This window comes from Gopherus flavomarginatus, chromosome 3 (genome assembly GCF_025201925.1).
Source record: "Gopherus flavomarginatus isolate rGopFla2 chromosome 3, rGopFla2.mat.asm, whole genome shotgun sequence".
NCBI classification, from domain to species: Eukaryota; Metazoa; Chordata; order Testudines; family Testudinidae; genus Gopherus; species Gopherus flavomarginatus.
This window is the reverse complement of record NC_066619.1, coordinates 91,095,196-91,122,999: the sequence shown is the minus strand read 5'-3', so window position 1 is coordinate 91,122,999 and position 27,804 is coordinate 91,095,196. Positions and strand designations below refer to the sequence as shown.

At 43.2% G+C, this 27,804-nt stretch overlaps 1 protein-coding gene across 1 annotated transcript in view; it reads right to left on the bottom strand.

Moving 5' to 3' along the window:
- GOLM1 (golgi membrane protein 1) overlaps positions 1 to 26,966 on the bottom strand; it is a 56,623-nt gene extending 29,657 nt beyond the window's left edge. Inside the window, exons 1-4 of the mRNA XM_050945952.1 lie at positions 26,889 to 26,966; positions 20,303 to 20,450; positions 17,755 to 17,934; positions 298 to 352 (exon numbers count right to left, since the gene is read on the bottom strand). Coding sequence (XP_050801909.1) covers positions 298 to 352; positions 17,755 to 17,934; positions 20,303 to 20,431 — 364 coding nt within the window. The 5' untranslated portion in view covers positions 20,432 to 20,450; positions 26,889 to 26,966. The remainder of the gene's footprint in view (positions 1 to 297; positions 353 to 17,754; positions 17,935 to 20,302; positions 20,451 to 26,888) is intronic.
- Between the last annotated feature and the right edge of the window lie 838 nt (positions 26,967 to 27,804).

Sequence of the window (27,804 nt, the reverse complement as noted above, 5' to 3'; positions counted from 1 at the left end):
GTTCTATTTATGTTAGTTATTTTCTGCCATTAACACCTAAGGCCGTGGAGTCCTGCACTAAGAGCCACGTGGTTGGACCCTTTTGCCTACACAGAACACCACTGAAGGTAGTATGGCATAAGCCCTGCACCCATGAGGAACCTGTACATGGGCAGGGTCTACTTTATGACAGTTCCTACACTTTCCCATGGCTTTAAGATGGAGAGCTCACACACCCAAAAGACACAGAAGTAAGACTGAGTCTCTGAGAGAACCGGCTTTAAGTCTGATAATAACAGAACTACAATAAAAAGGTACCTTTTAGATTCTGGATAAATAGCTCATTTGCTGTGATGTTATTCATTAGCACTGCCTGTGGAACAAAGTGAAACTGTATTAAAACAATGCTGATCAAACCACTTATTTAATAAAAATACAATCAAGTAATTCTTGAGAATAAAGCAGAAATGTATTTCTAAGCAATATGATACAAGTAAAAACCACACACACACTGTATTAGGTGTAGTTGAGATCAGTCATGTTATTTCAATTCAAAGATTATGAAAAAAAATTGTACTACCCAAATCAATGAAAGATCGTCATTAAAAATAAAGCAAGATCCCAAAATTTTAAAACAGGTTACTCACTGGAATTATGAGTTAAAGAGTCCACTGCTAAATACTTGTTTACCATTGTCTCCATTTCATATTACTCTTACAATCACAGTGACAATCAGATTTAGAGTGTACTAATCAAGTGGAACTTTAAGAAAAAAAGATTCACCAAACTGCATCCTTTCAATAATTCTTTTGAGATAGAACTAATAAGCCTACTATCAGGATTGCAGGGAAAAACTGCCAGAAGAACAATTATTCTAACACACATAAAAACTCTACCAAAGTCAGTAAATCAAGGGAGAAATGACTTTACTGTACTATTAGGTTTTATATTACGCACCATTATAGTTAGTCCACTTCCCTAATGAATGAGATGCTCTTTTCCTTCCCTGGGACAAGTGAGAGGTATAATGCCCTTTCATTCCCACATCTTTAACTCCAGACATACTAAAAAGGCAGTAATCCCAGGAGGGAGGAGAAGGGCGGGCAGAAACACACACACACACCACACACACACACACTTGGACATGTGTAGGGGAAAAATAACACTACATGAAAATAGTCACAGACAAATGCCAACAGAGAACTTAGCTTCAATGTCTAATATTTAGAAATTGTGTAGGAAATCAGTTTAGCTTTGAAGATGACAGACGATCATGCCTATTTAGACTTATAAATCGGTATATCTTCTGAAGTATCTAGTCACTGTGCTTAGGTATAATTTATCAGGATTCCTATTTATTCATCCCAGGATGCACTCAGTATTTCACAGACTTCAGAGATCAGGATACAACCATTCCCAAAAGAGGGTTTTTTTCACAGAAGTAGCACTGCTGCCATACGGTATATGCGCTGCCTTAACTGGAAGGATCACTTCTATGATCAAGATGGTCATTCAGTCTGTGCAGGCTACTGATAATGATTCAAAATAGTGCTAATTTTGATTGTGCTTATTGTAATGTAATCATCCATTCCCTGGGAGCTACAGTAAGAGTTGTTCAGTTCATCTCAAACACCTGGCAGATGGTAATGACTTTTGTTCACTAGCAGCCTAAACCAGATTGTGTCCTACTGTCTAGTTCCCCAAACTGTTATTTTAATATAATGACAGAGATATTATTGTTTACATGAACCAGTAAGTTATATTCACATCTTCACACAGAGGAAGCAAATTTCAAACAAATGAAAGGAAAATTTTCTTCTACACAATACTACATAGCCCATGAAACTCACTGCCAAAAATATCACTGAGGCTAAAAGCTTAACAGGTTTCATAAAAAAAAGACCATTACTATGGATGACAAGAATATCCAGACTTACTCTCATCAGGATTTTAAAAAAAGAGAAAAAAAATCAAGAGTTTTCGAAGGATTATAAACCCCTATTGCTTCACCACATAAACCAACCTTTCAATGAATGGTGCTTTGCCTATGGTGAGGTTATTCCATAACTTCCAACTGCAGGATTTCTTATACTGGAAACACCTGGTACTGATCATTGTTGGAGACAGGCTACTGGATTAGATGGTCCAGCAGTCCAATTCAGTATGGAAATCCCTATGTTCCCATGTTATTTTCCTAATTTTTGAACATGGAAATGAGAATATGCTTTATTCTGAAAGCATTCTAGAATGACTGCTAAATTTCATATTACTCAGAATGGTAGTAAAAGTGAGTAGTAATCATCTCAAAGGGGAAAACACAGGTATATGTTATTGGAAGGTCACTTAAGTCATAGGTAAAAAATGCATTACTTCATATCCTTTATGCATCACATACAAAAGACCCTATTAGTGAAGCTGCAGTACCTCCTGAATGTGAAAAGATGATGAAAGGAAGGTCATATAGAAAGAGATCAGGAAATGCTGGTTAGTAAAAGCACTTTAATGTTTGCAGCAAATCCTGTTTAATAATTTACAAGAAAATGTTTACAACAGCCAGAAGGTTCTTTCTTAATGTTGCTGCACTAATACTTAGAGTTTTATATTTTTCAAGAGTTGTACCAACATTAACTAATCCTCACAACATTGCTCTGTTGTAGCCAGGCAGTCTCCCCATTTTTTTGCATGTAGAGAACTAGACACACAAAAAGGTAAACAACTTGGCCAAAGGCCAGGAACAAGTTAGTGTCAATAGCCACAATGAGAAGCTCAGGTGCGCCTGGCTGCCAGGCCTGTGCCCAGGTCAATTTAGACCCAGGAGAAGGATTAGATTTGGTATTTCATTCAGCATATAAAGCATTGCATACAACCTCTAAAAGAGGAGAATTCAGAGCTTAGCAACTCTGTACACAAGCCGTGCCTGAGTACAGCAGCCCTCAAGCCACTCAGCAGAAAGACTTCCTGACTACAATCAGTGTTGTTGAAAGCAAGTAAAGCATGACCAAAAAGCAGCACTATCATCAGCAAAGATGGAAGTGTCTCCCAGCTGGATGACAGTTGCTACAGTGACTGGCAAAAATTTGCTGGGAGAAAGCATGTCTGTGCAAGAACTGTGGTCCGCATCGGGGAACCAGAAAGCAATGGAATGCATAGCAACATCACTGAATTGGTGGGCAGAGAATGACTTACCCTAAAGAGAACAGTAATTCCTGCTAGAGAGTTTTCTAGTTTCACAGAAAAGGCCAGAAGGGTCCATTAGATATGTTCTGACGTCCTGTATATCACAGGCCATTATATCTCACCCAGTTACCCCTGTATCAAGCCCAATAACTTGTATGGCTAAAACATATCCTATAGAAAGGAATTCCCTTGTAATATTCCATGTTATCTGTCAATTCCTTCAGCATTTCCCATGACAACAGCCAATGCTGTATTAAAACCAGGCTAACACAGATCCGAAAAATGAAAAATTAGTTTATTTGCTTTCAACACTGACTGTACAAAGTGTATCTAATACATGAAGAAGCATTGTTACAAGAAATGGTAACAAACAAACAAAAATACCGAAGCAACTGGCTGAAGTAGCATTTTGTAATGTATCTGTATTTTCAGAATAGTTTTCACATTAGGGGAAAAGTTGCTGTATAAGCAATTAAACCGATCAGACATTAACTAGACTTTTTACTATTATAGTTTATTGGTTAAGACTGCAGTAGTTCCCAAAATACCACAAGCTCTGGTCTCACAGGCCTGGTCTACACTACGCGTTTAAACCGATTTTAGCAGCATTAAACCGATTTAGCGCTGTACCCGTCCACACTACGAGGCCCTTTATATCGATATAAAGAGCTCTTTAAATTGGTTTTTGTACTCCTCCCCAAAGAGAGGAGTAGCACTAAAATCGGTATTACCATATCGGATTAGGGTTAGTGTGGCTGCAAATCGACGGTATTGGCCTCCGGGCGGCATCCCACAGTGCACCACTGTGACTGCTCTGGACAGCAATCTCAGCTCGGATGCAGTGGCCAGGTAAACAGGAAAAGCCCTGCGAACTTTTGAATTTAATTTCCTGTTTGCCCAGCGTGGAGCTCTGATCAGCATGGGTAGCAATGCAGTCCCAAATCCAAAAAGAGCTCCAGCATGGACCATACAGGAGATACAGGATCTGATCGCTGTATGGGGAGACAAATGTGTTCTGTCAGAGCTCCGTTACAGAAGACGAAATGCCAAAGCATTTGAAAAAAATCTCCAGGCTACATAGTGCTGCGTGACAAGCGTAACGGGAAGCCAAAGAATCAAATGGATGCTCATGGAGGGAGGGAGGGGGAACTGAGGACTCCAGCTATCCCACAGTCCACAGCAATCTCCGAAAAATATTTACATTCTTGGCTGAGCTCCCAATGCCTGTAGGTTCAAACACATTGTCTGGCGTAGTTCAGGGTATAGCTCGACAATTTACTCCCTCTCCCCCCCACGTGAAAGAAAAGGGAAAGAAATCGTTTCTTGACTGCTTTCAATGTCACCCTATGTCTACTGAATGCTGCTGGTAGACACGATGCTGCGGCAGTGAAGAGCAGTATCCGCTCCTCTCCCCTCCCCGGTGGCAGATGGTGCAATAGGACTGCTAGCCCTCCTTGTCATCAGCCCGTGAGTGCTCCTGGCTGGCCTCAGGTGAGGCTGGCCGGGGGCGCCTGGGTAAAAATAGGAATGATTCCCGGTCATTCCCAGTAGATGGTACAGAACGGCTGGTAACCGTCCTCATCATAGCAACTGGGGGCTCAGCTCCATCAGCCCCTTCCCTTTCCTGCGTAAAGAAAAGATTCTGTACTGCCTGGACTATCACAGCAGTGGGATGCTGGGCTCCTCTCCCCCGCACCGCTTAATGTCCTGCCTGGACTGTCATAGCAGCAGGAGCAGGGCCGGCTTTAGGAAGTGTGGGGCACAATTTGAACATTTTCGGTGGGGTCCTGGCAGGGATGACTAAAAAAAAAAAAAAAAAAAAGTAAAAAAAAGCCTTTAATTTCTTCCATGTATTATTTACTTTCCATAACTATATAAATAATACAATTATATATTATGTACATTGCATCATATATGCTGTTGATTGCTTATTAATGACCGCCATTTCACATGTGTGGGTCCCTGCCACTCCCTGCAGGTGTGCACATGTGTGGGTCCCAGCTGCTCCCTCTCCCCCTCATTGAAGCAGATGTGCAAGATTACTGCCCTGGGAACTGCAGGGGAGCAGTGGACATGGGGCTGGCTGGAGGCAGAGCAGGGGCTGACTGGAGGTAGGGTCTAGCTGCAGGCAGGGCAAGGGGTGCAGGGCTGGCTGGAGACGGGGGTGTGGGGTGGGCTGGCTTCAGGCAGGGCTGCAGGGGGATGCAGCAGGGATTGAGAGGGCTGGAGACAGAGGAGTGCAGAATTGGCTGGCTTCAGGCAGGGGAGTGCAGCGGGGTTGGCTGGAGATAGGGCAGGGGGGTTGGGCGTGGGCAGGGTGTGCAGGACTGGTGCGGGCAGCGGTGTGTGGGGGCTGGCTGGCTTTGGGCAGGGCCACAGGGGTGTGTGGCAGGAGGTGGCTGGAGACAGGGCAGGGGGGTTGGCAGAGGCTGGCTGTGGGCAGGGCAGGGTGTGCAGCAGAGGCAGCTGGAGCCCCGGCCCTTTAAATGGCCCCCAAGCCTCCCGCTATCCCAGGGCTCTGGGGGTTATTTAAAGGGCCCAGGGCTCCCCTGCTTTTACCCTGCCCCGGACCTTTTAAATAGTGGCGAGAGCCCTGGAGAATACATGGGGGTGGCGGGGCTCCAGCGGCTATTTAAAGGACGGGGTGGCAGAGGCAGCTGGAGCCCTGGCCCTTTAAATGGCCCCCAAGCCCCCCGCTATCCCAGGCCTATGGGGGCTATTTAAAGGGCCCAGAGCTCCAGCAGGGAGAGTGGGGCTGCGGGGCAGCTTGCTGCTCTCCGGCCGCGGCTCTGGCCGGGAGAGCAGGGCTGCAGGGCGGCTTGCCGCGCTCCGGCCAGAGCTCCGGCCGGGCGAGCGGAACTGCTTGCCGCGCTCCGGCCGGAGCTCCGGCCGGGCGAGCGGGACTGCTTGCCGGGCTCCGGCCGGGCGAGCGGGACTGCTTGCCGGGCTCCGGCCGGAGCTCCGGCCGGGAGAGCGGGACTGCTTGCCGGGCTCCGGCCGGAGCTCCGGCCGGGAGAGCGGGACTGCTTGCCGGGCTCCGGCCGGGAGAGCGGGGTGGCTTGCCGCGCTCCGGCCGGGGCTCCAGCCGGGAGAGCGGGGCGGCTTGCCGCGCTCCGGCCGGGAGAGCAGGGCTGCGGGGTGGCTTGCCGCGCTCCGGCCGGGGCTCCGGCCGGGAGAGCGGGGCGGCTTGCCGCGCTCCGGCCGGGAGAGCGGGGCTGCGGGGTGGCTTGCCGCGCTCCGGCCAGGGCTCCGGCCGGGAGAGCGGGGCGGCTTGCCGCGCTCCGGCCAGGGCTCCGGCCGGGAGAGCAGGGCTGCGGGGTGGCTTGCCGCGCTGCGGCTGGGGCTCCAGCCAGGAGAGCGGGGCTGCTTGCTGCGCTCCAGCCGGGGCTCCGGCCCTCAGCGCAGGGCCCTCTTAGGCGCGGGGCCCGATTCCTGGGAATCGGTTGAATCGGCCTAAAGCTGGCCCTGAGCGGGAGGCTGCCTCTCCCTCATTTTATCTCACTAATGAGTCACTGTTTCTTATTCCTGCATTCTTTAAACTTCATGACACAAATGGGGGGGACGACACTGCCACGGTAGCCCAGGAAGGTTGGGGAGGAGGGAAGCAACGGGTGGGGTTGTTGCAGGGGCAACCCCCGTGAATGGCATGCAGCTCATCATTTCTGCGGGATCTGACATGGAGCAGCTGTGCTCTCTGATACACTGGTTCTCTAGTACACTTGCCCCATATTCTAGGCAGGGATGACTCTATTTATAGATACCATAAAGGAGGTATTGACTCAGGAAATCATTCCCATTTTTGCCTTTGCGCCCCCAGCCGACCTCAGCTAGGGGCGCCCATGATAGCAGCAGACAGTACAGAACAACAGATAACCGTCATCTCATTGCCAATTTACAATGGCAGCAGATGGTACACAACGACTGATAACCGTCTCTGCAAAAGCAAGTGAATGCTGCTGTGTAGCGCTGCAGTGACGCCTCTGTCAGCGGCTTCAGGTAGACATACGGTGACAGTAAAAAAAGAGCTGAACGGGCTCCATGGTTGCTGTACTATGGCGTCTGCCAGGGCAATCCAGGGAAAAGGGCACAAAATGATTGTCTGCCGTTGCTTTCCCAGAGGAAGGAACAAGTGACGACATTTACCCGGAACCACCCGCGACAACGATTTTTGCCCCATCAGGCACTGGGATCTCAACTCAGAATTGCAAGGGGCGGGGGAGACTGCAGAAACTATGGGATAGCTATGGAATAGCTACCCACAGTGCAACGCTCCGGAAATCGACGCTAGCCTCGGACCATGGATGCACACCGCCGAATTAATGTACTTAGTGTGGCCGCGTGCACTCGACTTCATACAATCTGTTTTACAAAGCCAGTTTATGTAAAATCAGAATAATCCCGTACTGTAGACGTACCGACAGAGTCTATAAGGTGCCACAGGATTCTTTGCTGCTTTTACAGATCCAGACTAACACAGCTACCCCTCTGATACTTGAGTAATGAGACAAAAAGACAAGAAAGAGTGTGTGGGATAGATTTACAACACACAAGCCAGCAGAGATCAGTGAGAAGATAACCACGTACCTTATGTTTACATATTTGGTGGCTACTGAATTTTATTTATTTAAGTTAAAGCCTAAAATTCCCTTCCTTCATCATTCACCACACAGGTCTATCCACCATTTGTTTGGCAACATTCTTCAGTTCTAAAGTGTCTTTATGCACTTCTCTCTCAGCATTTTGAAAATGGTTTGAAGAGGCACGCTAGCCACATAGCCTTTCAATCCTAGATCAAGAGATTACAATATCAACAGGTGAAATCATTCCCTCCCCCCACCCTGCCCAATGCTTTCAAGGTCATTGAACATATTTTCTCTATTGTGTTTCTTTTAGGCTTGTTGGTATGCTGCAGACTCATTTTACACTTTTGAACAAGAATGCTGTGTGAAAAAAGTCTAAAGCAATTTTCAAGCCAATAATGGAGCATTTAAGCCACACAGTTTTCCATTGAACTTTAGCATTCATTCTCTCTAGAAGTTACAGCCTGTTCTCAATAAAATTAAACACTGAATGAAACAACTCTTTGGAACTGACTGAATGCTTCAGACAATTGATAATGGGAGACCAAGCCCTTTACCTCTAGCTCAGTGTTTGGACTGTGGTTAAGGCTGTTGGACATGAAAAGTCTTCAGTTTACAGCTTCTGGCACCTATTCTGCATGACAGCAGTCAGTGGTTTCAGTTTATCTCTTATTCCACAAGTGAGCCACAGAACACATCACAAAAACCATCACCACAACTGGCTCATTTGTCAACAGTCTCAAAAAAGCCACCAACGAGACAGTGGACATGTGGACACAAAGCAGTGTGCGCGCGCTTGCGCAGTGTGTGTTCTGTGGACAGAGGATTTTTATCATCGTCATCAATCTAGCATATGTATTATCGCTACAGTCAATTACAAGTAAAGAAACATTTTGCACTATGAATGGAATAAAATGCACTCTGGGCAGGGGTTGCTATAACTCGCTACAGCAATTGGTGTATATTAACCCCTTTTCTCTTGTCAGCCATTTCACTATACATGTGAAAAGGCAGAAATTTTCACATGTGATCTGAATTTCCATGCCTTGGAAACCTATGTATTGGCTTAATGCAGGGATTCTCAAACTTGTTCATAATGCAAATACATTTTAAAAGAGATAATCTCCGCTCTCATTTATGAGTATGTGGACCATCTCTGTTGATGATGGACTTTCCCCAAGGATGAGATTTCAACAGCAGTTACTAAAATAAACTAAATACTTTCCCTTAAGCTTCTTTTAATGCAATTTAGATACTGGAACATGAGAGACCCTGTAACACATGATCAGCCAGCTTTACACAGATCACCAGAATGGGATCCACAGACCACCTGAGAACTTCTGGTTAATGAATGCTGTGTTTGACGCCCATTTCTCTAAGAAAGAAATAAAAGCCTCTTTTAAGACAACATAAAAAAAAGACTGTAGGAGGAACACTGACAAGTCCATTACTTCACTGCTAAATCTATTGTAAATATAAGGCTAACTTCTGGCCCTGCTGGAAAAAGTCACAATACATTCAAAGTCATTTTGAACTGTAGTCAACTTGAGATGTTTCCCGTTAAAATGTCTTCGTCCACAAACAAAATGTTTTGTTGTATATTATCTAGTGTTTTAATGTGTTTTATCAAACCCTGCTTTGGAAGCAGGATTTCTTGGATGTAGATTGAGTTTACCCGTGGCAAAGCAGGTGTGGTTATAACCACATCCTGTAACAAGTGTTGTACATCTGTCAGATCTTCCTGCCAGTATCCCAGGCTGCTTTCTGGCTCTCTAGGTCAGCTGTGTCCTCTCTACAGCTCCAGGGTCAATCTGTCACATCACCATTTCAATAGTTGCATACAGCCAGGTGCAGCTCTTTGTAATTCCAATTTGTGGTGAGAGTTCACACATACTTTTGTGTCATACTCCTCATTACTCCTCCCACCACACCATACATTGCCTCCTGCTGCTGCACCATGGTCCCAGACCGAGATTCTGGACTTTACTGAGCTCTGGTAGAGGAGCTTTATTTTGCACATCTGTATCTTGGCACAGGTATACAAGCAGATACTATCAAGACTCTCTGCAGTGCTGCAGTAAGGAAAAGAAGCTCTGAGTGGCCCCAGATATGTGAAACACAATTTAACTGTACAGAGAGGTACTACAGCCTACTCTTGCTATGAAGAGCTTGACCATATGTTTGCTAGACATGATACCAGAGTTTGATGTGGATTCCCTGACTGAACCACAAACCCTGGATGTGGGTGACGCAGTCAGCCCAGAGAACCAGAGTGGTAAAGCTCCAAACCACCTCTGTGTAGAGCTGGAGGATGAAACCGAACCAGAGGGGGACACTGAGGTGTTTGTATAACTTTCCTCTGGCTCATGGGCTCTTACTTCCTGCCACCCCTCCCCATACTCAGTACTGTACAAACTCTCCATTTTGACACTATTATGAAAACACAAAACACCACAAACTTGATATGTTCCAGCCTACTCCTCTCATACTGTAGTGCTTATTCATCTTTCTCCCTCCACCTGGTCAACTCCTGCACCCTTCACAAAAATAGTGGCACTGCATAGCTTAACAAGGAAGGTACTTATTTTAAGTTACTTTTTTTCTTATTCCTCCTCCCACCGCGCCCCCCACACATTATGAGTAGAGGAAGAAAGAGGAAAAACAGCATGCAGTAGGACATTGGATATAGAAAGGCAAAGAAGTTCCGGGAGCACATGGCCTTCTAAGTTTGCACAGGAGTATGATTGCTCAATACAATTTTTAATGCTAACAAAGTTCACCACTGTTGTAAACAGGTGCAACGCTATTGACATAAGAAGATTCATGGGTGAAATTGGCCCAAAGCGTTTGCTATTTCATGGCAAATCAGAAAACCAATATTAAAGAACGTATTTGTTGAGTGGCCAAATAAAACAGGGGCTTACCTTAACAACATCTCTGAATGATTAGTTAAATATGCAGAGGAACAGCTACCAGAGAGGGAAGGAAAACAGAACATAGCAAACCCATTATTTCACCTTTACATTTACTGATATTCAAACTAGTACTGATCCTTATTGCCTGGAGGATCCCTATCAGAATGGGGTCAGACTAACACCAACATACAACTGGTGTAAACAAGATGCGAATAAGGCCCATAGCATTATTCCCGTACTTAAGACCTCTAAAATAACATGACCAAACAACATGATCCAAGGACAAAGCAACAGAAAACTTTAAATGTCATCTTGTAGATTTATACCATATCCATTAACATTTGGGTATTAATATTTTATGAGTTTTACGTTATATTTTATGAGTATATAACATTTATCAATTATTTTCTTTGTACACATTTTTTCCATTTGGCTTGAGGGGCTCAGGTTATTACAAAGATTTGACTTAAGAGTCTTTTACAACCATATGAGCTTCCTAATAGTCAAATATTTACGATTTGAATCTAGAATTACAGAATTAGATAAATATATTATCTTTTCTTAATCTGCTTCTAAGAAGGAAAAGAAACCTGCTCAATGTGAGTGTAACTGAACTAAACCAAAAAATCAGGTTATGAATCTGATAGACTGTTATAATCTTTCACACACACACACACACACACACACACACACACAAAGGCAGCCAATCAATAGTGTCAGTACTGAGCAGTGTGCTTCAAAAACACATATCAAAAATATTTATAAAAAGGTATTTAAAAACTAACCAAGTTAATGCAAGCGTACTGCGTTTTCTTTTCTAAGCCAGAATAATTTAATTGTACTTGGATACCCTCTCAAAATATCCAAAGGGACTAGTCCATATTATTACTTAGTGATGCTGAAAATTTTCAAAATTTCTAATACGAAACTGCTCATGTAATTATGAGGAGACAAAATTATTGAGTGAAGAAGTTAAATTCCCTTTTCTTCCAATCATGTAACTCAGGGAAATAGAAAAGTTTTCAGATAAAAACACCATATGCCAAGGGTCAGTTTGGCTCATGTTCCACAGACCATTTTAAAGATGGAGAATTTGGCATAGTAAACAACAGGGTAACAGTAAAATTAACCAGGACTATTGCAATGCACAATCTCACATGAAGTTACTGCTATTTGATTTTGTAGAAGGCATAACAGAAAGATTTTCAGCACAAATCTGTGAAAGCGTGTAGGTGTGCTGCGTGGTGTACACCACATCGAGCCACAAGGGTACATAGGTATGCCCCCCTGCAACTTCCCCTAATTGGGGCAGCAACAGAATTGCTTTAACAGATGGGACAAAGAGAAGCCAACCCACATTAATATATCATGTTCCCTTTTTAATAAGGCTTCAGGACAGGAATTATTACCACAAACAGTTCATCAGGATCTCGGTTCAATGCTCCCAAATTTAACATCCATACTCAAGTCTCTGAATCAGGTTAGGTTGGTCTCCAGATGCCAGAAAGAGAAACCAACACTCTCTGTAGCCTGCCTGGCTTCTACTCCCCTCTCTCCTCAGTTTCCCATTCCTCTGTTTAAATAGCTCAATCCCAGGGCGGGGCACGGCCTGCTGGATTATCCCCAGGCTGTAGGCTCCAGCCTGTTCCTTAAAGGGGTAGTACTTTCTTTCACATCCCCAAACTAAGGATGTGTTTGTACTTCCATTACATTGACTTGAGCTACAACAGACTGGTAACTATAAATATCAACTGGCAGGAGTGTGTGTGCGCGTGTGCGCATGACTAAAAAGCATATGCTAACTGTTGTATTTTCAATAAATGCTGAATATTTGCCTTCTCCTATAAAAGATCCCGTGTGCTTTGTATAGCATAAGACCTGTACTCTTCAGTCTACTTCTGTCTGAATTGCCGTAAGTGATTTGTCAAATCTAGACTAATCCTTGAAAATTTGAACAGCTCTAACAGGAAAGACTGAGAATGGAAGAGAGATGGGATCTACAGCCTGATGGTTAGGGCACTCACAGTGGATGTAGGAGATCTGGGTTCAAGTTCCTGCTCTGATTCAGGCACAGCAGAGACTCATATCTCCTGCATCCCAGCTGAGTGCCATAGCCACTGGGCTACTGGTTATAATGGTCTCTTGTCCCCACTCCCAAAATTCCACCGTGAAACACAAAAAAGTTTAGATGATACTTCCCACAAAAGGGGCAACATTTCCGGTTTGACTATGGAGCACTTTCCAACAAAAAAAATTGTTGAAAAATTCCCAACCAGCTCTACTGCCTTCATCTCAGGTGGATCCTCATTCAGTCAGCTGCCTGAGCAGCCATCTATCCCTAGCAACCAGTGACTCTCCTGTTAATACCTAGTGGACAACCTCAACCCCCTCTCCCAGCTCCAGCCACCGTGGGGCATCATTTGTATGCAGCAAGAAGATGGAGAAGTCTTTTGTGCTGACCTCAAAGGGGTCCCTGTATAGAGTCTGCCTCTCCTCAGAGAAGGCATGGTGCTTTTTCTCTGCCAGACACTGGGGTAGGGCAAAGCTCCTAATACCCCTAAGCCACAACAGGACATGGATGTTGACAGCATCTGACCCATTTTAAGTAGATTTCATCCTAGCTGACCCTGCTCAAGAGCTAGGGGTAGCCCTAATGTCAGCCTGCTCAGCAAGCCACTCTGCAAGCTGCTATCCTGCAGGTCCTTGGGGAAGTGGAGGGAGAAGGATCTCAGTTGCAGATGGGCTCTACTGGGCTTGATCTCACAATTCTTTTCCAAAAATCTTCTGTGTTATACTATCTGCCACCATGGCAATACATATTTGATATGCAACTAATCCAGTGAATAATTAACTCCTGAAAGTTATTCATCCATTGTCACACAGACAGTAGGACAATGAAATGAAAGGCAATATGTCTAGTAAAGAACTGCAGCAATAGGTTGGCCTTGCATGTTACCTGAGAGTGTTCAGCCATCTACAACCTAAAGATTTGTTCTCTCCCAGGCCCATGGAACTCTCCCCATTTCCCCCACACATCATGTGCCCTACAAAAACATAAACATAAATAAAAATCCCCCCTCTCTCATGTCAAATACTTTTGGTTTTCAATAAGGTTTTTGCTGAAATGCTGATCATTCATGGAACGGTCTGAAATATGAGTTAGCTAACCATATTGCACATAACTGCCAAAATTCAGGGCTTGGAATTTCTGTGCAAGAGAGCATTTCTTCTGAGAGCTTTCCCCATTTGTAAAGCCCTTACTCTTTTCTCAGTCAAAACACTTCAAAATGCACGGGTATGAGAGAAGAAAGGGAGTAATGTACTAATTTATAAGCTCTCCCATAAAGGGCTAAGTGTTCTTTTATGCATGTCATTCCCTCCTAGGAACAAGGAAACTGAACTGGACTCCGTTTCTTCCTCCTTCACCATAGAAGGCAGGGTTGGCCTCCATCCCCACAATGGCAGGGAGTTTAGTCCACAGAACCATTGCACACTCAGGTTCCACTGGAGGCTAAGGTCAATACTGCAGAGCAGCACACTCCTGTAGCAACCATCTTTCCATCGGCTTTTCCTCTCCAGTTTGCAGTGTAAGCTTAGTCAGTGTGATCTTGTGCTAAGATCACCAACATGGTGGCAGGGGGATTGGGAGAAGTTGGGAACATGGGGCCATGGAAATCAGGCCTCCCTCTCATCCGAAGAGGCAGAGACTGAATACATGTCACATCACAAACGGTTTCCATGGGAGAGTTGGAAGGTGTAAGAGGCTAGTGTGCACACACTTTCCAGTGCTACTACGCAGGAACATGCTACTGTCTGTTCACAAAAGCAGAGGATAGCAGAGAGCCTGGTGTCTTAATGTTCACATAGCTTGGGCTACAATGCTGGCCTTGTAGTTTTAACAGAAGACCCTAGGGAGTATTCCATTACTGAATGTTAAAAGGCCTGCCTTTTAGAAGGGACCATTTAAAGGAAAGTATTTTGGAAACAGAGGTCTAACAATCTTCCCACAGTTCAGAGGGAATCTACCAAAGAGAAGGAACTGTAAAATGCAAGAGTTCACATTACTTCAAAATATCATAAGCGCTGATGTCTACGCGTTAGGCAGAGTGTAATGTCATTTTTCTGGTGACATTATTTGACTGTGCTTCTTGAGGAGCACAAATGGAACATGGATAGATGCCAAAAATAGAGAGGGAGGGTACCTAGCATTAGAGCGCTGTATATTCAGAGATGCAAAACAGAGGTATCTTCACTGAGGAAAGTAAGGGCAAATGGGTCCCACAGGACCTAGAAGTAGCCGCAGCCATCACTACTAGACAGGAAATCTGGCAACAATCCAACCACAATAAAGTGCTCACTGGGATTCTGTCAACACTATTTCAGATGTTAATGTAAACACCTTTCTGGAGCATTGTGTTTAAAACATCCAAGGATTAATTTCAAACTGGAGCAAATTTCTTAAATAAAATATATAAAAGTACATAATAAACCTGGTCTGTCAAGCCTTTTCAAGGAAAACAAAACTTAACAAGGTTTTTAAAGAGAACATTGGGGTGTAACAGGAAGCCAATACTATTTAGATTCTTAAATCGCCTCCCTCACCATAGTGTCTCAATGCCCGCTGCTGATTTTTGTTTGTAAGTGTTGCAGCTCATAACTTACGATGTATTTTTCCATCCAAAGGTTTGAATAGCAAACTATGGTCCAGAATAAGGTGCCATACAATTTCAAGTGGAGCACAAGTCTATCTTAACACAGTTCTTATACTTTCCTGTTTACTCAGCTACATCCAGTCTGCTGAGATTCGCTGGTCCCTGAAGGCCACAACTCAAGAGAGTAGATCAGAAGGCACTTCATAACAGGAACAATAACCCAAAAAGGATTCCCATCAGCAGAAGTCATCCAGCAGCAAAGTGGGGAAGTTACTACTGGATCAGGGATGGTTCCCAAAGGAAAAAATCTTTGAGGAACAAACATCTCCCTAGTGAACTTTAGTAACAAAAGGCTCAGAAAAGCTATATTTAAATCATGTCACAATATTTTAAAGTAGATGTGTGTGTCATTTTTCATATAAAGAATTCTCCATCTGTTAAAGCAGAACTGCCAGCCCCAAGCATTCAAAATTCACAGATTCTAGTTCTTCTGCAAAAGTATCTGAATACTTCTGAGCTTGTTTGCTAATCATATTGGGTTTGGGGAGGGGTGCACAATGTGCAAGACCTTCACATACACACAACGATCATTACACCTATGTAAGCACAAGGGAATACAAACATCCTTGGAATTCTTGCTGCTATTTTTATTTTAGAAGTTAATGTAAAGGCCAAAAGGCCAAATATAGCAACTATAATGGTACTAAGCTATTGTCAGTTCCGGAGGAAATCATCACTCCTATGTTAATGTCTTGAATCAGCAATGCACACTGTGGTAAAGGCTGGGATTCAGTGTAGCTAGACCTGGTCATTCCACTGTCAACCAGATTTTTATCTTAAGGCAGCTGTTGAGAAGATGGCTTAATTTAATAAGCATGCACAACAGTTTTTAGAGACTTCCATCAGGCCTTTGATTCAGTGCATCTACAAGTTTGTGGAATCTAATAGGCAACTCTGCATCCCTGGGAAGACAGCATCATTGACAGAAGAGCTCTATAATGGAATGCAAAGCATTGTTCAAATTAATAGTAGATACAGAGAATGGTTTCCTATTTCAATGGGAGTTCGTTCAGCAAGGCTGCATCCTGTCACCATCATTGTTTAATATCGGCATTGACTGATTGGTGGATAAGCTTCAGGAGGCAGTTGTCAGTGGAGGGTAGCTGAGTGTCATTCTATTTTGAGATCCTGAATATGCCGATGACATCATCTGGTTGGCTCAATCTGACATATGGCTGCAGCTGAAGGCCAATCTGGTCAGGCAAGAGCAGCACACATCAGTCTGACTCTTTATTCAGTTAAAACAAAGTCCCTGGACATTACCATCAAGCAGCCGTCAGCTCGAGATTACAACCCGGATGAGATATCGAGCATGTGACAACTGTCAAATATTTGGGCAGAGTCAAAGACAACTTTGGAAGTTGTGAACACTCCTATAACAGCAGATGCTACCATGTTTCTATCCCTGCAGCGGCCTCTGTCGGGATATCATGACATCAACCTTGCCAAGAAGCTGCAGAAAACCACAGTTACACAAAGGCTGTTGCATGTGAAAAGAAGGTCCTGAGGAAGACTGAAGACCACTGCACTGATGTTTTCAATTCTTGTCATATTCATCAGATGCTCCATAGCAAGTGGCAGGACAAGATCAGAAATGAAGATATTCAAAGCTTAACCCAGCAACCACCTCCATCAGCACCAGCTAGATTTCACCAGCTTTCTTGGTATGGGCATATTATTAGAATGGAAGACCAATGAATTCTAAAGTATGTTTACCAATGAAAGCTCCTACATGACCGGTGATTACATGGGCACCAAAAGCTTTGGTGACATGCTAAGACTGGCAGTGATGGACATAAACTGAATATTCAGCCAGACTACCTTAAGAACCAAGCCAGAGATTGATCCAGGTGGTGTTCAGCCTGCAAAGAGACCATGACCCATGATGATGAATAACAATGTACACAGAGGTTTTTTGACACAGAAAGGACCAGCATAGGATCATGAGGCCAAGTTAAGTTATTTTTATCACTGACTTCAAAACAGGAGCAGAGTTTGGTCAATGCTGAAAATACCACCTGCAACTTCTAAAGTGCTATTTAGCAACAGCATCATGTGCTGTATTTGTTATATTATAACTCTATGTAACGCATCCATGAGACACCAGATTTTGGTGTATTGCCCCCCATTTTGTCACCCATGAAGGATTATTTTCTCCATTACAAATTTTTCATCATTTCTTTGACAATTCTGAATACAGAGATCTGTGTTAGAATTCCATTTTTTGAGCACTGCACATTTTGCCACTAGTAGTGATGTCTGCATGATTGCTTTTGTATTAGCTGAAATATTTAAAGAATCCTACTTCCTTACAGAGAATAGCATGGTAAGAATCCCACACATGAGAAAGCTTAAGACTAAGGTCAACAGCACAGCTTGAAGAGGTCCTACCTTCTCATCCTGGTGCACTTTATTGACATTTTCCATCTGAAAACCGTGGAGGAACTGGATTTTATCAATCTGCTCACGCTGCTTCTCCAGTTCTCCTTGGAATTCGTTCTTTTTGAGTTCAACAGCCCCTCTCTCTGCTGCTGCCCTGCGGACTTTTCTTTCTAGTTCCATAATCCGACTCTGAAAGGAGGCAGACAAACAAGAGATAAATATAGATGGTTCCTTTAAATTAGTGTTACAAGGAGTATTTCTTTGTACGATCTGACTTCAGACTTTCTGTGAAGAGAAAATCTGATTCACCTGTTACAGATTTTCAGTCTACCACCTTCATCTTCACTGGCTACTTTTTATATTGCATTTACGAAGTGTCCCTCATCTCAGAGTGGTTACCTAATCCATTGAGTGGTTATTGATTTTTAAGAATTTCCAATTTGTCACTGATTAGATTTGAGGGTTTAAAAGGCTCTGGTCCCGGAATCAGGCACAGCAGAATTAAGTTGTGTGTGTGTTTGGGAACTTGAATGTGCACAATGACAACATTCACACTGAGGGCAAAGCAAAGCTTTAAATATTTTTATTAGTATAATTAATAAAAACAAATGTTTCAACCCAAACAAAAACACTTAAGCTAGCGTCTTACAGAATATAGGTCTGTAGGTTTCTTGCATTGCCACTACATAAAATAGCTCTATGGCCTACAAAGAGGCTACAAACTAATACGCCATTTCTATTAAGAGGCCACCCAGTAGTGAAAACCAGTAGCTGTTTAACCACACACAGCAACCTTATGGAACGGTTTAGGGCAGGCAGCAAATACCACATATACCTTATATCTAAACCTGCATGAAGCGTGTCAGTGAGACTGAAATATACATGTTGGTTGGACACCAGAGTTAAACCCCCACCCTCGCAAAAAGTACTCTAGGGTCTTTAGTGATTAAGTGGTCAGAACGTGTTTAGGACTCAGAGGAAAGAACACCCCCACTCAGATCATCAATATATATTTCTTGAAGAGCTACCTAACCTCTCACCCCCCCATGCAAGTACTGCCCCAGCCTGACTTTCTTATTTTGTGTGAATGGGTGGTATATGGCTGCAGGGCAAAGATACATATTTGTGAAGAATCCAACTTTATAAATATGGGAAATTTAACACTTTTTTCTGGATTGCTTCAAGACCATACTGAGAACCATAGGAAGATTCAACAAAAGAAATAATCACCATCATATATAGAGAAAATGTCAATGAATTAAGTCTGGGGATTTTATGTATTTATTTATTTTAAGAATTGATTCAATTTTTGCAGGACACTCTGGAGGTACCTCATATGTTCTATTGCTTGTTCTCTAAGAGTCATTTATATACTTCCTTCTAATTTGTGTAACTGCCAGAATCAGTAGAGATTTTCAGAAGGAGGGTGTACAAATTTCAACAGCATTCGTCAACCAGATTAAAACATCTACAGTCTCAGACCGAAGCTCATACTCAATCTGGAATCTAACAGGATATATCAAAATCATTGTATCTACTGAGACTTCAAGGGAGAAGCCTTGTTACTCCACTATGTGCCCAGCTAGACAGAGCTATGTTTAAAGAAGCCACTTGCCTACCCTTTGCAGCTGGGGTTAAGCTCCTATATTGCAATTACCATAGGAGATGAGACAATGGAAAAACAGAGAAAAATGCTCATGATTAAACCGCAGAAGCAGAGAAAACTCATTCCATCTTAGTCAGCATGGCAGTGAAGTCCTGCCAAGAAAGTGGGTGAGTAAACAGAAAGCATTTTGAAATGTAATGGTAAAGACTCTAAGTGCAGCCCAACCCATAAGATCTGAATGGTGCTTCTTTTCAAACTGTTGCCATGGCATGGGATGGTTTAATGGAAGTAAAGAATTTTACATTTCCTTTGGGGAAAGGCACTGCACAACGTAGGCAATCAATAATGGCAAACTCACCTCTAGGTTACTGAATCAAGTGTGATCCAGGATAGTAATGACTTTTGATTCTTATGTCTGATAGAAATAAAAATCTGGGAAAGTTACTTTGCATTTTAGCTTGCTCAATATCAGTTGCTGCTTGCCTCTTTATGTAACTCTATAATGTCCTAAGCAGCAAGGGCAGCCATAAGCCCAAATGCAGGAGCAGGCAAGGAAAAGTTTGGGAGACAAAAAAGTTGGCAGTAGCTGATGAAGAGCAAAAATTTGGTGTTTCAGTGGTGATGTGCTGAAAGAACAACAAAAAAAAAAATCAACCCAAAACCAAACACCAAACTTGAATATTTAATAACAAGGGAAGTTTATCATGGAGCTATAATAGCAGTATAAAGCTGCAAAATTACCTGAATGGATATGACTGGCTAGTGCAAGTGCAATGCCTTTCACAGATACTTCTCTTCATCCCTTTGCTGGGAAACTATTAGGAGTGGAGATTCACAAAGCAAACGCAAAGTTTTGCCCTCTTTTGGTTTGTTTTCATACAGTCCACAAGAATAAATGTCTTTAGCAGCCATATCTATTTGAATCTACAGGAAGGAGTACAAGAATACTACCTGTAGATCAACATTTCGAGAACGTGCAGTCCAGTAATTGAAGCCCAAAACGATCATACAAGCCACAAGCGCAGCTATTAGAAGAGGTGGAGATTTCATCCCTCGCCGGCTGTTTCCTAGCCCGATCATTTCAAAAGAGTGTGGAAATCTGTAAATTAAAATAAATAAGTCACATACATACTTCTTTGCTAGGATAATTTCATGAATATATCAGACTTTCACTGGAATCAAGAAGAGCTGTGGTTCTACAATAGCTCAGTTAGGTAAATAAGAATTGGAGTATACCTAGCAAGGAAAGCATTCTCCCCTAGATTTGTAACCTGAAGATCACAAGGCCATACTGTGCCATCACTTTTTATGGCAAATTTCATTGGATTTCAGTGTGGAGTACTCCATAAAAGCCTGATGAGATATTAAAAAGCCACAACAACTGTCATACTGGAACAAGCCATTGTCTACCGTGTGAGTTAACCCCTCTCTGGCAGCGGCTAATGTTGGATGCTGACTGGGTAATGCTACTCCACTGGCAGAGGGAGGAAAGGGGTAAGTTTTTTTTGGTATCTCATCCCAGTTGGTGATCAGTTTAGTCTCCAGTGCAGTAGGCTAACTTAGGTCTTCATTTTAAAATTTGTCCAAGCTAGTATAATTTCAGATTCTTTTCTTGGTGACACAGACTACTCCAGCTCCTTTCATCAGGAGAGAATATAGAGTAATGTTTCTTCCTCATATTGTGCTCTTCTCCTATGTTTGCAAAATGACAGATTTAAAACTTCCTTTTTTTGCAAGTTGTAGATTCTGGTGGAGCAGGTTTGGCATTTGCATAAAGGGCAGGGAATGTTGCCACACTATGTGCCATGTATTATTTGCAGGCATGAGGAGAGAAGTGTAACAATGACAGAATTTAAACATCTTGCCTGGGTCAGATGTGAAGAGCTGCCTTAGGATACCTCTTGGTATATGAAAACCTCATTGAAAAACATGCTTGGTTTAGTGACTTTAAAGAATGCTTTTTAAAAAGTGTTATGTAGTTTCATGTATAGTTTTATCACTCATAATTAGCTTTGTGTTTTTTAATTTACTAATAATTAAATCCATTAAAAAAATAAATAGTTGCTTTTTTATTTCACTGGAAAACACAGCCATCACAAATAGACAAATTACCAATGTCATAGTGAAGTTAATATATACATCAGGGATCAGCAACCTTTCAGAAGTGGTGTGCCGAATCTTCATTTATTCACTCTAATTTAAGGTTTCACGTGCCAGTAATACATTTTAACGTTTTTAGAAGGTCTCTTTCTATAAATTTATAATATAGAACTAAACTATTGTTGTATGTAAAGTAAATAAGGCCCGGGTGGCCAGGACCCGGGCAGCGTGAGTGCCACTGAAAATCAGCTTGTGTGCCGCCTTCAGCACCCGTGCCATAGGTTGCTTACCCCTGATATACATACTGATCAACTATCATGACTGAAAGAATGTGTTGATCAGTGAATTAATTCCTTAGTTCTAGTAATCTGTGTGTGATTATTTGACAGATGTAGATTATACACCAGAAAGGCATGACTTTTCACTTGAAAAAAAGATTAAACTGCTCTAAATGGGGCTATTCATGGACATATTAGAGATCTGCTCCTTTGAGTGCATTCCTCACACCTCACATCTTATTTTAAAAGACCAAAATAAGTGAATGAAACATTGTATTTCCACTTAAATGCACAGAAACAAAGAACACAAAAGTTGACTCTGAAGAAAGAGACAATTGTTTTAGTACCGCAGCTAAATAACTATTTTACTAATATATCTTCCCCCGGCCCTCCAGAAGATACCTGCATACTCTAAATTTGAACCGATGTTTTACTGATACTGGAAGTTGCCTGCTGGAAAGTTTTATAAATGTTTTGAGGCCAATCCATTGCTGAACTAAACAACTTCAAATAAATAAATAGAACCCACTTTACACAGTTCTGAAACTTCTGTCTTTCTCATGCATTCAAGTTGGACAGGAGATGCACTTCCTTTGCTTTAACCAACCTCAGATTTAAGATGTCAGCTTTCCTTTTGAGAAACAAGCTGAATTTCCTATGCCTCAACCAACATTACATTTCAGGTATCAGCTTTCTATTGGATTGTTATTTAATTTTTAATCCCAGAGATTTGTTCTCAGCCTTTAGATGAAGCAGTTAGAATAATCTGTTTTATCATATTGCAGTTCTTCCATCAACAGTGTTGTGTCTTGACATTTCAAGGATCTCTAAATAGCTAGTGATCTTACCAAAGACCATGCACTAGTCAACATAATTGGGGAGTTAAGTTCAGCATTAAATATGAATGTCTTTCTTTTGAAGGTGGAGAAAAAAAGCTATTAAATCAGATGTGACTATTTTAGGGACAATTTTGAAGTTCTTAAGCATCGAGATAAAACTTCAATTGACTTAAATGGGCACATTTAATTAGTAAGGTATGCAGGCTCAAACCACACACTGCTAACACTTGGTCTGTGCAGCTTCTCATAGTTGTAAGATATTTAACAATTCTGTTGTGCCAAATCAGATAGGAATTACTTCATTTTAGCACTCAGTGCTGTTTCTATAAAATGGAATATTTTGATAAATCTAGGAGCAAAGAGAAATGATCACATTATGTGCAAAAAAACAGCCACCCATAAATATACCTCTTCACAAAATAGCATCTGTTCTTAATGTCCACATGAGGTCTAGCACAACAGGGCCCCAGTCTCAGTTGGAATCTTAAGGCATACTGTAAAAGACATAATAGTAGATTTCCTACATCCTGAACATCCATTATACTACTTGTACCAAAACACTCGAGAATCAAATCAAAGACAACAGTCACAGAATAAAGTATCTTCTCTGAAAGCAGCTATATCTAAGATTCTGTGTGGTGCTGGAATTTCACAAACAAAAGTGAGCCTGATGCAGTGGGTAACGATAACAAACACAGAGTTTGGGGACATTGCCCCAATTTGAAAGGGATGGATTGTCTATTAATATTTTGTACATTCTCTGAATAGGTGTGTTTTTAATAAAGAGACCAGCTAGCTAACTTGCGATCCCAATGGGATGCAATTCCCAGTGTCTACCTTATTAAGTATTTAATGATGGTGGAAATTCCCAGCAGATCTATGGATGGAAGTAAACCAAATCACAGACAGGGTGAAAGAGGACATCAGCAGCTAGTGAAGAGCAGATAAATTGACTTTATTGCTTACCAGTATTACAGTGCCCTAATAGAGCCTGCTTTTAAAATAGTTGGCACAATGTTTAAGGTTTTGTTGTTCCAATTAAGCAACACCTGTTCTTTTTTCTTTCCCCAACCTCAAGAGGGGTAGGGGAATGCACAAAATACCAGACTACTTTGGGGTTTGAATGGCAAATAGGGCAGAAACAATGCCAGATAAAGTTGTATAAGCCGGTATCTGTCCTGTCTTCGAGGCAACAGGAAATAGTGTGGTTTCCTGAAAGACACTTGCCTTCCCTCCCTGCTATAAAAAAAACCACGTGTGGCTTAATTGGAACAACAAAGCCTCACACATAGCCAGCTGGCTATGGGAGCACTTCACATGTGCAAGGGAACTGTGGCACCACCAAACAGAAGTCAGCCATTGGTTTCATTGCACGTGGCGCAGAATCAAGAAAATCTGCAGCACAGTCCCAAGGGGCCACCATAGGCAATGTATAGCTACACAGAGTGGAAGCCATCATGGAAGGAGCAGCAAAAGGGGGGGGGGGGGGGGGAATTTATAAAAATGAAACACAGAAGATGACACAAAAACAACAAAGCAATAGGGGCCAAAAGAGAGAGACAGATTCAGTGACAATTTAGTCTGTCCATGAAGTGAAGGGACATATGGGAATGTGTGTCACTATGTAGTGGAATGCTACCTGTCCTTCTCAAGGGAGGCTAAAGCAAAGCCGTGGGAAGCCTTTATTCCTCTTACATAGCATTTGGAAAAAGTCAAAAAGCTCTCATCCATGATGACGATAAGAGGTGGCAAGAGAGGGATGATTTGCACTGACATATTAGTTAAATGAAATGGAATATTTGTTTTTTACATATATTTGAAATCTAGCTTAATATCACCTCAAATTACCAGCAAAATGAAACTTTCATTTTTAACTTATTCTCTGTATTTAGCTATATGCTTACCCATTTGCTTACTTGCAAACACTGAAAGATTATACAATATGGAACGAGATATTGCAAAGCATATTGCAACATTCATTCCAATTATTTCATAAATTGTCATTAAATTGGTGGGTGGGGGATGTGGCAGTTTGAGGTAGAAGAAACAAGTCATTTTGCAAGCCAGAATAATTTACTGTGGAGACAGACTGGCTGGTTAACTGCTAGTAAGACAGCCACACTGTTCAAATGAAGGAACCATAAATTCAACATGTCCCATGTGGAATGGCTAGAAATCTCAAAAGGGATTTCAAAGGATTTGATAGGTTGTTACAATGCACAAATTTGATAGCCCATTGCTTAAATATGGTTCTCTCCAGAAGTCCTGATTTTACCATAAGAACTGCATTGTTAATGGGTTTGTCTTTCTGGAAACTCCATAAAAGGCTGCTTGGATTTGAACAGTTAATATTCATGGAAACATTGTTCTATACTTGTCTGAGATTTAAGTGTTTATATTAAGTTAGTATCCCAGATCCCAAATCAGGATCAAGGTCTTATTGTGGAAGGCGCTATCAAAAAAAACAAAACAAAAAACTTACCACATGAAGACAGTCTTCTCCCCAAAAGCTTACAGCAAGGGTCGGCAACCTTTCAGCAGTGGTGTGCCGAGTCTTCAGTTATTCACTCTAATGTAAGGTTTCACGTGCCAGTAATACATTTTAACGTTTTTAGAAGGTCTCTTTCTATAAGTCTATAATATATAACTAAACTACTGTTGTATGTAAAGTAAATAAGGTTTTCAAAATGTTTAAGAAACTTAATTTAAAATTAAATAAAAATACAGAGCTCTTGGACCGGTGGCCAGGATCCAAGCAGTGTGACTGCCACTGAAAATCAGCTTGCGTGCTGCCTTCGGCACACATGCCACAGGTTGCCTACCCCTGGCTTACAGGCTAAGAAGATAGACTTGAAGGCGATCACTTTAACATTTTGAAAGTTACAAGAACAGGATCCCAAACTACTAAAAACCAGAAAATTAAACAAAAAGTAAAATAACATTCTTTTATTAGGAAGCTATTATTTTTAGAACAAAGAAGGACCCACGGTTAAAAGCAAGCATTCCCAACAGAGAATGAGGGAGAAAGGACCCTTTCAGTCAACAGGCAGCAAAACGTCCACCTTGAAAACAGCAATAGAGATACAGTTTTACTCGCCAAATGGGTAAGAATCTGTTAAACTGTTATCTCTGTTTATGCCTGCTTAAAGTACCTAGATAGCACTGCATATTTGGAACAGTTTGTTACACAGCTAAGCAAGCAGCCTAGGAAATGTTACAAACGTGACTATATAGATATTAATTTGTACAATATAGATGTCTGGCGGTACAAAATATAGTTATTTCAGTTGCTGTGTAAGTAGTTTTTTGATTCATAAGTAAGCAAGTCACATTAAGTAAGTATGCCAGCCACTTCATACAGGTATTATCATGAGATTCATGTGTCCAGTTACCTGCATAAACATATACAGGAAAACACTGAGAAAACACATAGCAGGAATCCAATTTGTCTTGTGAACCCCAAGTTTCACCTCCTTTAAAAACTACAGTAACTCCACACTTAACATCCTCTCGCTTAACGTTGTTTTGAGGTTATGTCCCTACTCCATTGCAGAACATGCTTGTTTAAAGTTGTGCAATGCTCCTCTATGTCGTTTGGCTGCCTGCTTTGTCGACAGCTGGCAGCCCCCCTATTAGCTCCCCTATGCCCCTCCACAGTGCCTCTCAACCACTCCTTCCCCGTGCCAAGTCTCCACTCCACATGCTAAAATCCAGCCTCTAGGTTGCCCCTTTTTCCATAGACAATAAGCAAACCAAGGAGAAAGGATGAACCCCCTCCCCAAATCCTTTTCTGGAACAGAATCAGAAGGGGACACTTTTCCAGAGTAGCCTTGTGGTACCTTGCTTCCTTCTCTTACTTCTCACCATCCCTGCATCAAGCAGGGGGCTGCACCTCAGTATAGTTGGCTGCACACTTAAATGCGCCCCTACCCCCAAGATGTGGCTGCGTTTCAGCGGTGGGTGAAGAAACTCCCCACCAGAGAGACAGTCTGCAGGAGCCGGGAAACACGTTGCCAGTCTCTGAGGAGCAGGGATTAGCTACATGGCAGCTGACTGACACAGTCTCTGCGAGGGACCCTATCACATGGGGCTCCCTCCAGCCCGCTGACCGCCCTCTCCCCACCAAAGCTGCAGGGGGGAGGGGAACCGGTCCCTTTCCCTCCATGGCCAGGCTGCTCTCCTCGCGCACCTTCCAGCCGAGGCATTTGTGCAGCGAGGAGCCTGGCCCGGGACCCAGGCAGTCCCCGCAGGGACGCGCCCCCGCCGCGGGCGGGGGAAGGGCAGGAGCCCTGCAAAGCGGCGGCACCGAGACTTGCTCACCTTGCTCCGCCGCTTGCAGCGCTGCTCGCCGCGGCACGGCACGGCCCGCTCCCGGGGCTGGGGGACAGCCCGGCCGGCAGCACCTTCCCGGGTCTCCGCAACGGCCCCCGGAGGGAGGGAGGGACGGCTGCTGGCGGCACGGGCTGCTGCGGCTGGCGGCGCGGCGGCCAGAGCAGGAAGCGCGGCGAGGGGAGCCTGCCAATGAACGGGGAGGGAGCTGAGCGCTCCTAGGCAGGTTGGGCAGCTCCCTCCGCCCCTCCGGGCCCCAGCCGGCTCCACGCCCACGCCGCTGCCCCCTGGGGCTGGGCCCCACGCGTGTCTGTCGCACCCTCGCGGAACAGAGCCAGGGCTCCCACCCCCTCATGTGCCCGCTGCAGAGGCAGCCCCAGTGCCACAGCCCGCCCGTTGCACCAGCCTTGGGCAGCCCTGCAGACTTTGAGGTCCGGACATAGCTTGACCAACCCAGACTCCGAGTAGCAGGAAATAGGAGGAAACCTTATCTGCCCCTTAGCACCACCACAACGCCCCCACCCCTCCGGCCATGGTGATTATGGACAGCGCTCCTGGGTTATGGAGCCCCCTGACATTCTTGGGATGGTTTTCCAATGTTTCCTTTGGTTTCTTTTGTTTGGAATTTACAGTAGAACCTCCGAGATATGAACACCAGAGGTACCAACTGACCAGTCAACCCACACACCTCATCTGGACCTGGAAGTAGGCAATAATGCACCAGCTGAGATAAAAAAATAATAAAGCAAATACTGCATGACTAAGCAGAATGCCAAGCAATGGCAAGGGTGAACATGTCACACTTTCAATTGACATAAAGCTAGAAATATTTAAAAAACTTGACAAGGCCATGGTGTTAGCCTCAGCCACATAGGGGTAGACTAGGGTATCAGGAAATCAGCCATCA